Source organism: Mauremys mutica, chromosome 2 (genome assembly GCF_020497125.1).
Source record: "Mauremys mutica isolate MM-2020 ecotype Southern chromosome 2, ASM2049712v1, whole genome shotgun sequence".
NCBI classification, from domain to species: Eukaryota; Metazoa; Chordata; order Testudines; family Geoemydidae; genus Mauremys; species Mauremys mutica.
Window position 1 is genome coordinate 130,936,003 of NC_059073.1, and position 16,108 is coordinate 130,952,110.

Genomic DNA, 16,108 nt, shown 5'->3' on the forward strand with positions numbered 1-16,108 from the left:
TTTCGGCAGATGCACGTCCACCGGCCACGGTCTGCGGTGGCTCGTTGTCTGGCACCTGCCAGACGAAAAAGGTTGGGGACCACTGTTCTATTCAGTAAAAAATTAGTTCATTATTTGAGTTAGGACACCACCTACTTGGCACAGGAAAGAAATACAATGGAACCCCACAGAGATGCAAATCACAGAAAGCAGGTGGAAGCCTCAGATAAAGGGTTTGGCATCATACGCATTTCCAACTCTACGTTTGACAAGCTACTCACTGGAGGATTATCCTGAGATAGCCGAGGGGCAGAGGCAACGCTGTAAGTTTCACTAAGGCAGCCAGCTTTGGCAACCATCTCTATGTTGACAACTCGCATCCACGCCTGGCCTGGAAAGATAATGGAGTGGCTGATATGAGACTCGATTAATACAGAATTAAAAGAGGGCAATATATAATTAATGCCAATCAACATGGGTTTATGGAAAATGGATCTTGTCAAACTAACTTGATATCTTTTTTGATGAGATTACAAATTTGGTTGATACAGGCAATTCTGTTGATGTAATATTTTTATTTCTGTAAGGTGTTGACTTGTATTGCATGACATTTTATTAAAAACAGAATGATAGAGAATTAACATGGCACACATTAAATAGATTAAAAGCTGGTTGATAAGTCTCAAAAGGTAATTTTAAATGGGGAATCATCATCAAGCAGGTGTGCTTCCAGTGGGATTCCAAAGGGATTGACTCTTGGGCCTATGCTATTTAACATTTTTATCAATGACCTGGAAGAAAACATAAAATCATCACTGATAAAGTTTGCAGAGGACACAGAAATTGGGGGCATGGTAAATAACGACGGGGAGAGGTCATTCTGACAAAGCGATCTGCATTATTTGGTAAACTGGGAGCAAGCAAGCAATGTGTGTTTTAATACAGCTAAATGTAAATGTATACATCTAGGAGCAAAGAATGTAGGCCATACTTACAAGTTGCGGGACTCTAGCCTGGGAAATGACTTGAAAAGGATTTGGAGGTTGTGGTGGATAATCAGCTGAATGAATGTAAGCGCCCAGGGCGACTGTGGTTAAGAGTTAGTATGATCCTTGGATAAATACACAGGGGAATCTCCAGTAGGAGTAGAGAGGCTATTTTACTTCTGTATTTGGCACTGTGTTTGGTGTGACTACAGCTGTCAAATTCTTGTGTCCATAGTTGAAGGATGTTGATAAAATTGGAGAGGGTTCAGAGAAGACCCATGAAAATAATTAAAGGATAAGAAAATATGCCTTACGTGACAGAATCGAGAAGCTGAAACTATTTAGCTCAACAAAGAGAAGGTTAAGAGGCAACTTGATCACAGTTTATAAGTACCTACATGAGGAACAAACATTTGATAATGGGCTCTTCAATCTAGCAGAAAAAGGCATAACACAATCCCATGACTGGATTGTAGACAAATTCAGACTAGAAATAAGGCATACATTTTTAACAGGGATGGTAATTAACCATTAGAACAATTCACCAAGGGTCATGGTGGATTCTCCATCACTGGCAACTTTTTTAACCAAAGATCTGCTTTAGGAATTATTTTTGGGAGTTTCTATCGCTTATTACACAGGTGATCACACTAGATTATCACAATGGTCCCTTCTGACCTTGGAATTAAGGGATCCTTCCATTCAATCCAGCATATCAACCTGTTACATACATCTCTTGGATGGCTCGTGGTCAGTTTAATAAGGACAAGAGAGTGAACTCCCCATCTTCCTTCCCAAAATCACTGTCTCCTCCACTGTTTGTCACTCAGGCCTCTAGCCTGAGGAGAGAGGGGGAACCTTGACACCTTCCTTTCCCTCAACCAGATTGTGTCCAAATACTACCACTTATTCCTCCACAACAGCTTCAAGACTCAACTTCTATACGTAGCACTCTCATTCTGGCCCTTCTCTTATCTTCGGTACTTCCTCTCCAGTCTCCTTGAAGCCCATGGTGCCATCTTTAGTTTATTAAAAGACAACCTACCATTGGCAAGAGCATTTCCCTGACCTGTCACTGACCACATCGTATTCAACTTAATTTATCTCACCTTCAAGATCTTCTATTACTGTGCCCTCTAGCACTTAACAGACCTTATTTCTCATTGCATCATTCCCTTGCCTCATTACTGATGCCAGCCTCAATGTCATTTGTTCTGCTTCTCCTTTCAGCTCTCTTACCACTCTATTTCCTCTGATGTACAGCTCACCCTTCACTAACAGGTCTACAAAGCCAAGATCCACATCTCATTCAAACTCCTCAAGAACTTCCAGCCCAATGCCTACCAAAAGTTTGCCAGCTAGACATTTATTCTAATTAAAATACACCCCAAGGCCGCCTAAAACCCCACTTTCCTTTCCTCCACGAAGTCACATCCTAGCCATCAGAGTAAACTCATTAATGTTTCCCTCCCCTCTACTTGGTGCCTTGTTTGGCCCTATATTCTATATTAGCTTGTAATCTCCTCATGCAGGTATTTATTTATTTAGATTATGAACAACAAAAAATGCCTATCCAAGGCTCTAGGCATTCTAACAAAACCATTTAACCATACAATACAATGAAATCCCAACTGCATTCAAGTAATTATTTCAACAGGAACATAGCCAGACAAGAAACCTACAGAACTCCTTCCTATTCCTTCATCATTTTGGGAAGCACGCTCAGCCCTCTCCAAAAAACATATTGAACAGGTATCTTTTGCAGCATACCTGGACAGTCCAGGCAGGCTGCAAAAGACCGATCTGATAGGGTTTTTGTAGAGAGGTCACCAAATTCAAGATACATTAGACCAAGGAAGGTGAATAAGATCTAGAGTCTCAGAGCCTCACAGAGAATAAGCTATCAGCCACATCCTGTCTTTTATAATGAGGTACCATGTCTTCTGTTTTGGGAGGCGCATAAGCACATCTTTCGGTGCCATCAGAAATGGTATTTCCAATAAACCAATTAATTTCAGCATGGTAGCTAGCTGACTTGGGAAAAATTCAGATTATTGATACAGTGATCATCTCACTGGGGTCCCCATCATCCAAGATCCAGTTAGCATGATCTAGCTTGAACCATGCACACCTTCTGCATCCCTTTTGAACCCCAGACAAAACACTGAACACAGACAACAGGTAAAATTGACCTTTATTGATACCCTGGTACAACTGTTACATTTGCACTCAGCATGCTCAGATCCTAGGCCACCTTGCAGTAGCATTCATATTAGTTGCACAGGATTCTGTAATTCGAAAATGAGGTACCACTCACCCATTACAAACATCCATCACACACAGATCAGAGCAGAATGTAGGTTATCCCACAGCAGGTGTCACTCCTCTTGGTCACACACACACACACACAGGTTATGTGTGCTTGACTGCACAGCCAAGGAAGCTTTCCAGGTTATGTAGTCATATACACAGTAGTCCACAGGTAAGTTCTGTTGCTCCGCAAGAGCACATATGGCTTTCAGTGGCCAAAGAGCACATGATGGGCAACCTGGAGCTATATACACACCGTCCATGTATACTTTACTCTGTGCAGTGAGATGCAGCACAGGCTGGAATGGGAACAAATGCGGCATAGTCTCTCGTAGGACAGATGGCCCCAGAGGAATGACAGAGACTAGAGTCTACCAGCACAGCAGCAGAACAAGGCAGGGAGTGGAATCAGGTAATACTGCCAGGAACATCATACAGATACCAGGACACAGGACCTTAAACAAACACGTCAGTGAGCAGCAGAACCACCATAGCCATTGTTACAGATAGGGAGAGAGGCATTGCTCTCACCCCACACTTTGCCAGGACAGAGCCTATCCTCTTCATTCAGCAGCAGTTAGGATTGCCATCAGACATCACTTCATACAGATGCTTAAATAATTATATACACAACTGTCCCCCCACCCCCAACAAGGGAACCAAGAGAACCCCCCCGCCCCAAAATACTGACTAGAGAACAGAAGCAGGGTCTCATGACAATAAGCATGTTCAGATAGCCCCATCCTTCAGACATCACAAGGTAATCCCTGCTCCAGTCAGCTCTTGGCAGGGCATAAGGCTAGGTTTAGTTGGGAATTTCCAGTCTATTCTCAGAGGCTCAAGATATGTAATGATCAAGAGAGCTCTGTGTAGCAAGAGATAACCAGATTCACTCTTCCAACTTCCTCCCTACTCTCCTTGTGCACCTTCTGAACAGGCTCCTGCTCCCTCCTTCCCACTTCTGGAAAGGAGATGCCTCCATCTCCCTTTGCCTCTCCAACTGACCCCTTCTCACATGACTAATCCTCTCTCTCCTTCCAGTTCTAACAGGAATCACCAGTTAGGGAAAGGAGCAAATTCTAAACCATTAAACTTTGAGTCCAGTTTCTTTAACTGAACCTTGTTCGATCTGCATAGAAATGCTAGCCAACCTAGCAATGCCTGGTAGGGGGCTCACAAGGGGAGTAGGCCTCCAGAGTGTCCTTTGCCAAGCAGGTTGAAGATGGTAAGAACTGAGTTGACATATCTGAACCCGCAGCCCCAAGGGACTGGAACATTTCTCCTATTTTCCTTTGACCCCACCTGAGAACTTAAGACTCAGCTAAAGCTGAGATGGTTTCAGGTCAGTCCTGCTCTTCCCTGTATATGCCATTCCCAATCCGCTGGGTACTGGCATCCCTGGAGGAACTAGAAAAAGGCAAGGGAGCAGCCCCAAGGGGTTGATAGCGGGCAGAGGCTGGATCCAACAACTGGGTACATAGGAAATAAGAAAGTGCTTGTGGTTCTTGCCTCACTCTTGGGCTCTCTAAGTTCGGACTTGGAACTTGCCAGCCTTGGTCATGTATTTAATGCCCTTGAACGGTTTGTACTTCTCCCCATACATGTCCAGGCGATTCACCTTCAGCCCTAAAAAAATTGAAAAGACAGTGAAACTTTGGGGGTTGGAGGAGAGCTGCAATACTGTCACAGATGATGGGGAGAGGCCTCGAGAGAGCACAAAAGCTAGAAACAACATGCAGGCAATACTGGAAAACAGAAGGTAGGCAAAGGGACATAGGCTGCTGGTCACCACCTGCCTCAACATTGTTAACAACATTGTTCACACACGCTGTACACTTCCCTAAAATGCTTTACAGAGCTCTAGAGGGGGCAGAGGAATTAAGGGGGGCACAGACAGGCTGTTCCACACAGCAGTCAGGAGAGACTGTATGAACAATCCCCTAAGCATACATCAGTGTGTAGTCCAACTACAGAGACTATCTCAGATGAAAAACCCAGTTATGACACTCACATGGCCCCACATTCATCCAGAAGCACATTCTGTATGTCAGACATATGCTCACCCAGTGCATGAAGTAGAATAGGACTGTGCAGGCTCCAGGCTGACAGTCACTTACCAGAGATAGCCAGCTGCTGAATTTTAAACTGAAGGTTGATGGTGGGATTCTCATCGGGTTTGGATGTGCCAGCTTGAAGGCTCATAGTCCCCTTCAGATTCGGCAGCTTCTGGGGGTTTATTTTCCCTACATCCCATGAGAGCAACTTCAAAGGACAGAAAGAAGGTATTGAGACAGATGGATGTAATGATGACACCCTGTAAAGCAGTGGCTCAACCGTTCCAGACTACTGTACCCATTTTGGGAGTCTGATTTGTTTTGCATACCCCCAAGTTTCATCTCACTTAAAAACAACTTGCTTACAAAATCAGACATAAAAATACAGAAGTGTTACGGCATACTATTACTGAAAAACTGCTCTCTCTCTCATTTTTACCATATAATTATAAATGAATTGGAATATAAATATTGTATTTACATTTCAGAGTATGGTATATAGAGCAATATGAACAAGTCATTGTCTCTATGAAATTCTAGTTTGTACTGACTTTGCTAGTGCTTTTTATGTAGCCTGTAGATGAACTGATGTACCCCCAGAAGACCTCTGCTCACCCCCGGGGTACACGTACCACTGGTTGAGAAGCACTACTGTAAAGGACCATCCCATTGATGGTTTTGACTAATGATGCTTTCAGCCCATCCCAGTATTTGGTTCTTTGCATTCAAGCCATGAAGAGGATTTAATGCTGCATGGTGAAACTGTGGGTCTGATTAAAGGAGTGTGCCCCCCAGTGGCCAGGATTGGCACTGCCAGTGAGACTCCACCTCACTTTCACCCAGTTGGGGCATCAAATGTTCCCTGTAAAGGAATCTGGGCAAATGGACCCAAAATAAACAAACTAATAAAAATAAGTATATCTCCTTTAATAAGACCTTATGGCAAGGAAATTTGTAATTATAGTTCAAGAGGCACACTCCTTTACACAGACCCATAGTCCGACCATGTAGCAATAAATCCTTCTTGTGGAGCATTACAATCCTTGTAACTCTGTTCCCATCACCACCCAGGAGTGACCGACCGAAAATCAGGTGTTTTACTACAGGAGATAATCCCCATCTCCACTTCCATGGTATTGGCCATCCCAATTCAGAGGGGGTTGGCTTTTGCTCAGGGTCCGGAGCTGATCAGTCTGCATCACAATGGGCAGAAGTGACTGGTTTTGGCCCACTATATAAGAATTCCTCTCAGTACAGGGCAGGGGGTTCTCTCCAGGTAGGGAAGGCTCTGCTGGGAGTGATGCTCAGGGCCAAACAAGTGGAGACATTTCTTGAGACAAGGAGCTCTACTCCAGATCTTAGGCCAAAACCCATAGAAAGCAGTGTATGAAGTTTGGACACTGTTGGAAGACAGGATACTGAGCTAGATGGACTTTTGGTCTTATGTTATGTTCTTACCAAGAGAGTGACCCATATACATCAGGCTACAAGAAAAGTCCCACTGCATCCTTTTCTCTCACCTTTGTAACTGGATCAAAGGTGTGCATTCCCTGTGAGGGGGTGAGGCTCATGTTCAAGACCCCTTTTGGCATCTGGCTGGTGACCATCACCCCCTCTACAGTCTTTCCCATAGTCTGTTTGGGTCCCACAGTGATCTCAAAGCGTCCCAATGAGCTGCTGTCACGGAAACTGATGTTGTGTTTAACATAGACAGGAATTGCCACCAAGCTGAAACAAAGGACAAGTCACTGCTATTGTAACCTACCCCTCACCACTTTCTATTCCACAATCATCACCCACGCCTTGCATAGCCAACACTATAAGACATTCCTTCTGCACAAGGAGGAGGAAATTGAGTGTTGTATCATAGCTAAAGCCCAGACCAGGAAGTCAGGATGCCATCTCAGCTCTGTTAACCATATCCTTTGGTAGGTCACAATCTTTCTGTACCTCAGTCTCCCACTTCCTCACATTGCTGGTGTGTCAAAGATTAATTATTGTTTGGAACATGCTTTGGGGGTGAAGGATGCTGGTTTTTCTTGCAAAATGGGACCATATCGGCAAGTTGCTCTAAGCAAAGGCAGCAGCACTGCCTTGGACTATGTAAGTGTGTTTGCAGCCTGACACCATCATTTCTGCTCTTTTCTATAGTGCAGATTTCAAGATGCACTTTGCTCAACCAAGTCTAATAAATGGCTTCAGCGTCTAGAGCCAAGACGTGCATCTTTTCATGGTGAAACCCAAACTGCTGGAATAAAAACTACCAGTTCCATTAAAACAGACACCAACATCATTGGATTATGCTATTATTTTACTTTATTTTAAGGAGCCTTGTTAGTGTAATGAATTAAAATAGACGGCAGACACTACTGCCTACTTTGTCCCAACCGTAGATTACACACCTGCCACTGGAACGTGGACAGAGTTGGCTTGCAGAACTGAAATTGCAAGATTATTGCCTCAAAGAGTAAAGAGTTTAAATTAAAAAATAGCACTAGTTTTCCCAGCTCCTCACTCAGCAAAGGAAGCAAGTGATCCTTCTCTAGAGACTCTATTTAGCAATGGGCAGGAAGAGACAAAAGTCCAGATTTTGAAAACCCTCAGTTCTAAATTCCCCACTTACTTCTGAGCGCTGACATGATAGGAGAGCAATCGGAAATTTCCATCTGGTGGGATGAAAGAGAGGATCCGCTCTGATTCCCAGCGCTTGAAACGGACACATGGATGGAAGCTGACATCATCCAGTAACCGGGGGTTCTGAAATAAGACTGAGTCAAGAAGTCCAAGAAACCAACAAAATTTGTGAAAAGGAATCTTTCTATGCTCTTTCCTCTTGTTCCTTTCCTGTGTCCCATCTCAAGCATCTGCCACGTGGCACACAATACATTCTCCCATCAGACATGCCAAACCCGTGGAAAAAAACGCAGAAATTTGACTTGCTTTTGGCTTAATTGGCTTGTGAGTTGCTTTTTGGTTTGTTTTTGGCTTGTAGCTTGTTGTTACCTTGTTGCTTGTTTTTTGTTGGTTTTTTTCCCCCCCCATCGTTTCCTGGCAAGCAGGGGGAGAGAGTCAGGGGTGCACAGCGGGCCCACCATAGTCCCAGACTGCAAACCGGGAGGATCTAGTCACACAGAGTGTTGGGGTTCTTAGGGATTGGCTTGTTTTGAAATGGGATTAGCTTGATTTTTGGCTTATTGTGAAAATCAGGGTGCTTATTTACCGCGTGAAAGTTGGCAACTGTGTCTCCCCTTCTGTTCTGTAGCAGTGTTAAGCTGTTTAATATTTGTGTAACAGGTGTATCTATGGTGGTGGTAATTCTATCCTAGCGTATAAGAAGCCTATCTACTTAGTCATGTCAAATAACTACCCTGATGTGAACTCATTACTGATGAGTCCTGGGAGAAAGCTGCCTTAGGCAGTGCTACATCTTGGAGCTTAGTGAGCCTACACACTGCTGTAGGCGACTTCTAACAAACAACACCTCCCCCCCCCACACTCAAAATTGTAGATGTTTATAGAGATTTTTCATCGTATGCATTCCTTCTTCCCTTCTCTACTTGGTATTCCTGGAATCTGTCATAGCTAAAGGCACCTAGGAGTCCAGTGAAGGCTATTTGATTAAAGAATCCTGCACTTCCTCTATACAGTATCAAGAGGACCTATCACCCCTTTTCTTGAACTTTACCATGAAAGAGAGGGTGAGGTCTGGCATTCCAGTCAATTTAACACAAGCATCAATCACCCCTTGGATTTCAGCTGTAATTGTGGAACCTATAATAGGAAGTAAAACAAAACAGGTTATGGAAGGCAACTGTGGACCTGACTGAAATTCATCCTGGACAAGTGGGGAAGACTGCAACACAGAACCAACAACCAGAGTAAAAACCTAACCCTACATAAAATTCTGGAGCCTCTAGCTTGCTCAATACACTAGCCTACCTATTCCTAATGTCATCTAGAGACAATACCAGAGTAACGAGAACTGTTAATATGGGCTCTCATCTACTTTACAGCTGACAGTGACAGCCTTCACCTCCAGTGAACCTATGGGAAGATGCACTAAGATTAAGGAAGTAATTTCAAGAACAAAGGTTTCTTCTCACCTTCTATTTTCAGATGTAGAGTTGGTAATAAAGGTTTCATAAGGGAGCAGAGGAAGATGACAAGACTACTCAGTGCCCAAGACAAACCCTATTCAGACCTTACAGCTTGGATCCACTGACACTTTACAGAAACTTAAGACTAAACAGCACATCTAAGCTGTCAAGAGGTCAGATGAGAACAGTTTCCAAGAGCTTCCAACACTCCTCCCTCCTCTAAGAAAAATACACATCCTCTCCCTCTAGGTACTCCCAGTGCAGGATATCTCAGCCTTACCTGGAAGGAACGCTCATACCTGATTTGTCAATGATTGCATCTATCTCCTCAATTACATCAAAATATGCCTCATTATTGGTGTATTTCACACCGGTCCGTCGCCATGGCACCACTGATAGTTGTCCAGTAGGGAGCTGGTCACCTACATTGGTGCTTCCTGGAAGGGTTAAGGAGAGCAGGATGAACACAAGCAGCTAGCAAAGCCCCAGAAGCAGCCCCTGACCTCACCCATATAGAATATTGATTTGTTCCTGAAGTCCTCAATCTCATTAAATAACAGCACAGTCACTCCAGTAAAGTCATTCTCCAATGACTCATAGTATGAATTCACCAAGCATTACCTCTCCTGCCACCCCTCCCACTAACCCCTCATATGAGAGGAGGAGGAACAGTCCTCATAGGAAACCAACCCTGGCCATAAAGTCATTTCATGGATCCAACTAGAGTGCAGGACAACCCATTGTGGGCAGATTACTTTTTAGATAAAGGAGATCCTATGTCTAATGCTAGAAACTGGACTACCCCAATGCCAATATGCTAACGTGGGCTCCCTTACAGCAACAGCTATGCTGGAGGTTAGGAGGATATGGTCAGAATATCAACTTCTCCTCCTCCCTCCCCAACATTTGGAATCACTTCAGCAGAAGGATCATCACAATGACTCAACCCCTTTCCCACTCCGCACTCCCCTGTACCTGTAATGGTGTTGACAACAGTTCGCAATATGGTGGGGGGTTTTATCAGCTCCTTCAGGATATTGGACTCAGTAGCCAATGGGAATCCATTGTCCAGCATCTCCTCCAGCACCTCATAAACCACCACCACATTGTCCTTGATTACAACTTCCGAGCAGACACCAAAATAATCCTGTGTGAAACAGACACAATTACCCACCTTCCCCACTAAGCATATTCACAAGAACAATTGTGAATTTTAATGCTGCTAAAAGTGAGAGGCCAATGGGTCTGATCATTAGAGCCAAGTATTAGAGCTGGTCTACACTTGAAATGCTACAGCAGCACAGCTGCACCCACTGCAGTTGTGCCATTTTACTCTTCAGTGTAGACACTACCTACACCAACAGGAGGGGTTCTCTCATCACTGTAGGTAATTCACCTTCCCCAGAGGCGGTAGCTAGGTCGATGGAAGAATTATTTTGTTGACCTAGTACTGTCTATACCGGGAGTCAAGTCGGATTAACTACATCACTCAGGGATGTGGATTTTTCACACACTTGAGCAACATAGCTAGGTTGCCCTAAATTTTTAGTGCAGACCAGGCCTTAGCTATGCTGCTTCTCTCACACATCCTAATCTTCACCTGCAGGACTCTGTAGTCCCGCTGCTTGAGGGGAACAATCCCCTCTTGACACACAACTATTCCACTTAGTTTTGTTACTCACATTGCAAAACACAGAGTATTATTATACTGATGTAAGTCTCTTCAGTTTTTAAAGAAAGTTGTAAGTTATTTATACGTCTATCTCTTGTATGGGGGTAGGCTGGGGGAGAGCTGGAAAACTACAGCAAGCTGATTTTGATGCTGTTCCTTTCTATCTGGTCTTGTTTTACAGGGAAATGCATTCACCAACTGACATTTCAAAAGTGCTTCCCTCCCACATTGCTCTCGGTCTTTTCTCCCCGATGCCCTTTCCGATTCTTATATACTGCCAACAAAGCCCAAGGTAACTTGAATGGTCTGCTAACACTAGGTCCTGAGAGCAAAAGTCTGGTATTCCACAATCTGTTGAAGAGCCTGAGAAGAAATTCTCTCCTTCTGAAGGGCAGAAACCCAGCACGCAATCTTGAGAAGTGGGTAAAAAGAGAAACCTGTAGCATGAATAATAGAAGATCCCCAGCCCAGCATCTGCTTCAGTCACTTGGACTCTCAATGACAGTTGGTACAGCTTGGCTATGCTTCCTTCATTGTTTCTCACTTCCCACCCCCCACATGTATTTAACAGTATTACAATTTCTGGTCAGAGCATAACAAGTCAGGCTGTGAGCCCATCAAATCTTACCAGTTTAGCAACTGGGATGGGAGATCTCGAAGAAGGAAGTGGTGTTGGTGATTCAGCAGTTCCCTTTGATTGAGCATAAATCAATGCCACAGCTTGATGGTAGGGGCTGTGTGTGGCTTAAGAAGTCATCTTTCAGTAAAACCAAGCTCCTGACCATGCATGCTTATTAGAAAGCCGATGCATTTTTTCATAAAAGCAAGAGTGTTACTATGCTATTTTGCCAAAATTCTGATGTATGTAACTACATCCTGCCTACCTAATTCTACCCCACCCAACCTACATATATCAACTAAAGAGATGATTCTTCTTTTCCTATCCTCAACTGTCACATAGTACCTGTGTGATGTTAAGCAGCTACCACGTACCATCCAAGAGATGGTTGCATGTCAGTAGGGGTTAAGCCATTATATATGCTCATGCATATTTATTTTATCTATACATTGGCAATGCTTTAAACACAAAAGGATGATGCAAATGCCAAGTATTTGCATCTGTGAAGTTTGTGAAGCACTCTGGGATCCTTTGTAATGAAAGGTACTACAAAATGTAAAAATACTGTAACAATATATTTGCCCTGGTGATATGTGTGTGTCTATCCAGGGCTCTTAGACAGCTAGTATGCAGTGAAGTGCACCTGCACCTCTTTCTTGTTCTTTTCTCATTCTCCAGATTCTAAGTTTTCACTTAAAAAAAAAAAAAAAAAGTCAGTGTCTAGCTACTATGGTTGTTGAGACAGTCTTGAGAATGCAACTTGAGTAACTAGTGCAACAGCTCTGAATATACTTACACAATCTGTGGCAGCAAGCCTCCCAACCCAGGTTGTCAGACATGGGCTTGCACTACTGTGCTAAAAATAGATGTTGTAGACATTGTAGTTCAGGCTGGAAGTTGGGCTCTGAAGCTTAGGGAGGGTAGTGGTCTTCAGAGCCCAGCCTCAATTTCAAAGTGCTGTCAGCACAGCTATTTTTTGTAGGCAGTACAAGTCCAGTGCAAATCTCTCAACCTGGGCTGGAAGGTGCTGCTGCAGGCTGTGTAGAGGTACCCTTGAGAGGTGTGAACAGCCTCAATCATCTGACTAACTCAGACAGCCAATGATAACTTTGATACTTGAAATATTAACTATTTCACTGCTCATCAAAGCCTGTAAGGAAGGGGGGGAGGGGGAGAATCATAGAATGACCATCTGAATAATGTACTGAGAGTGACAGCTCATTTTGGCACTGCTGTGAGTGAGCTTGAACAACACTGCCACTTTTCTCCAGCCCCCACAACCAAGAAGGAGCCAAGTCCAAAGAATCTAGCGGAGCTCCCAGAAGAGAGCCAAGCTCAAGCAGCCTCCTGGGGCACATGAGCCTCATGAATGGGAAGCCAAACATGAAGAACCTAGAAGAACCCATGGGTGCATTCTCTGTCTGAGGGGGAGCCCAGCACAAGCCCAACAAGCATGAGCAATCATATTATGAACAACCTGCACAATCTACTGCGAATAGCTCCAGATTCAGACTCTACAGGCAGAAGGGACAGCCACAATCATGTAGTCTGACCTCCTGCGCAACATAGGCCACAGAACTTCCCAAAAATAATTCCCAGAGCAGATCTTTTAGATAAACATCTAATCTTGATTTAAAAATTGTCAGTGAGGGAGAATCCACCACGACCCTCGGTAAATTGTTCCAATGGTGAATTACACTGTTAAAAATGTACACCTTATTTCCAGTCTGAATTTGTCTAGCTTCAATTTCCAGCCATTAGATTATGTTGTACCTTTCTCTGACACACTGAAGAGCCCATTACCAAATATTTGTTCCCCATGAAAATAATTAAAAACTATAATCAAGTCATCTGTAACCTTTTCTTTGTTAACCTAAGTAGACTGAGCTCTCTGAGTCTATCATTATTATAAGTGGGGTGACCAGATAGCAACTGTGAAAAAACAGGACAGGGGATGGAGGGCTAATAGGCGCCTATATAAGAAAAAGTCCCAAAAAACGGGACTGTCCTTATAAGAAAGGGATATCTGGTCACCCTAATTATAAGGCATCTTTTCTTATCTTGTCTTTCTCGTGGCTCTTCTCCAAGCCCTCTCCAATTTATCAACATCTCCTCTGGGAAAGGCTTGGAAGAGTACCATCAAGTTTCATGCTCCACCTACCAGTCTGATCCCTGAATCTACCTAATTTCTGATCCCATTCCCTATTCACACCTCCCACGTCTGAATTCATGTGTCTGACTATAGTGCTCAGAAGCAAAGTACACATGATAAAGAAGTTTTACTAAAGGCTCCTATTTTCTCTCTTCTGTTGCAACTCTGGTCATGGGACATCTCAAATCCTGACCACAGCATTCAGAGCAGAACATGTCGTCTGCCTTCCTTCCCCAGATTGCCCGAGGATCCCACTACCACTGTACTCTGAATATTATTAACGCTCTGGGGCAACCCTAATGTGACTCATCTTTCTGTGAAACAAGATTTGTACTTTAAATTCACAACAGGAAACTCAGAGAAACCAAATCCAAAGATAACACTCCATTATCTGAAAGAAATACAGTTAGTCGCCCAAATTCTTTCTGAGGGAGAAAAGTCCAATTAGAACAAAATTAGATTAAAAAAATCCCACAGGAAGCAGCTCCACTTTGGGATAAACATATGGTAAGGTAACAGCCCATACAATGCCATAACCCTTGAAAATATAAGTTGATCCTGATGTCCTGTTTTTCTAGTTATGAATGCAGCTGCATCTTGACTGGGAATCACCTCGCTGCCGATCCAGTCCTGGTCTTCTCATGAGCAGAGTGACAATTATGGGACACAGACAAAAGAGGAAGTAAGTTACTGGTAACTTAACAGAGTTCCTTTTTTTCCTCACTTTGGCTTTTTTTTATTTTAAATTAAATATAACCATAAAATCACAATCTTTCAGAACTTGTGTGTGTTTCAGTCCTCCACACTCAGAAACTGACAAAGTCAGCTTCTTTATGATCCAAGGTAGGATTTAAGTCCCAGATCTGCAAAGGTGAAAGGCTATTGAGTTAACTCTCAGCACTATCTTATACCCTTTCCCACCCTGCAGAAGACCCTGCAAACCCCAAAGTTGTTAATTATGTTAGGGTTATTTTGTTAAATTAATAGAAATTTGTTTTATATGATCTCAAACATCTATTTGTTTGCAGGTACAATTCAAGTTGTTTACTTTGATTTACTGTATAAGCACTAAATGGCTGGGTGTTGACTAAGTGAAGCATCATCCATGCTCTGCTGTGAATCTCCAAAGTTAATATCAGATAGTGTATTTGAGCTAACAGTCCCCAGTTTTACATGTCAGGTGACAGGATGTTCTCATAGGCAGGCTTTGGATTTGAAAGAGCTCAAGCTTGTTGATTTTTCAGCCATTGTGTGAAATCCATCTCTTTTTACAGACTTTTGACTTGGCAAGACCATGAAGTGGGGTGCAATTGCACTGAAAGAGCTTTACCTTTGTCTGAGTTCTTGCTGAAAAAAATGATCTGTTGTGTTAAATTGTGTATGTGAATTCAAGGAATTGTAGTGGAGCACATTAAACAACTATATGGTAGAGACCTAATTTATAAATCCATTTTTGTTGGTCAACACCAGCCAAGCAAAGCATGCCATGCAGAGAAAGGGCACTGCTGCGAAAAAGCTCACTGTGGCAGTTCCTACTGAGCAACATAGTATTGCTGTAAGGCGATCTTTACTATTATTATAAGACGGTGAATGCACCAGTGATAGATAAACAAGAAACATAATGTCCTGCTTTTCTCACCTGGAAAGTGTCCACAACCCGATGTAAGAATTCAATGACAAAGAGGGGTGGCACTTCTGTCTGAATCACTGCCACAAAAAAAATCTTATGACGATAAACATTCAGAAGGTAGTGATGAGGTGTGGGGATCACAGGAGGTACATTTTCTGCCTCTGTAGCCCTCTCCTGTGCTTCAAAAAAGTAGTCACAAACAGAGCGGCTGACAACACTTTTCCAGTGCTTCTCCAGAAAAATATCCCCTGAGGAGTTAATCAGGAAGAGGCTGTGAATCATGGTTGAACCCAAGGGAGTACAAGTGCTGGAAACACTTTGCCTACCCAACGGGTCCCTGTTCTGCAGTAGTTCAATCCTAGAAAACAAAATGGCCCATTCAAGAGTTGATCTTTGACGCTATTTAATTTTACAGAAAGTAACATGCACACGCTTGAATTTTGTAATTAGACTGTGTGGAAGGAGTATAGTCTTGTGTCTAAAGGAGTCAGACCACCTAGATTCTGCTACCGAGGCCTTGTCTACACTACAAATGTTTTGCCAGGATAACTATATCGGCAGAACCCCCTAATGTATATGCCACATATGCTACCAGGAATTTGTTTGTCA

At 43.2% G+C, this 16,108-nt stretch overlaps 1 protein-coding gene across 4 annotated transcripts in view; it reads right to left on the bottom strand.

Annotated features, from left to right (window-relative positions):
• Positions 1-351: 351 nt before the first annotated feature.
• The window catches only part of AP3M2 (adaptor related protein complex 3 subunit mu 2), a 37,475-nt gene continuing 21,718 nt past the window's right edge, over positions 352-16,108 (bottom strand). The window contains exons 9-17 of one of the 4 annotated variants that reach the window (XM_045004440.1): positions 15,509-15,857; positions 10,402-10,573; positions 9,726-9,863; positions 9,015-9,100; positions 7,953-8,086; positions 6,850-7,057; positions 5,393-5,537; positions 4,785-4,901; positions 352-370 (exon numbers count right to left, since the gene is read on the bottom strand). In XM_045004440.1, coding sequence (XP_044860375.1) covers positions 4,801-4,901; positions 5,393-5,537; positions 6,850-7,057; positions 7,953-8,086; positions 9,015-9,100; positions 9,726-9,863; positions 10,402-10,573; positions 15,509-15,781 — 1,257 coding nt within the window. In that variant the 5' untranslated portion in view covers positions 15,782-15,857 and the 3' untranslated portion in view covers positions 352-370; positions 4,785-4,800. Of the gene's footprint in view, positions 371-556; positions 771-3,144; positions 4,902-5,392; positions 5,538-6,849; positions 7,058-7,952; positions 8,087-9,014; positions 9,101-9,725; positions 9,864-10,401; positions 10,574-15,508; positions 15,858-16,108 lie in introns of those variants that run through there. The other 3 variants (XM_045004439.1, XM_045004438.1, XM_045004442.1) reach the window with 3 other exon arrangements.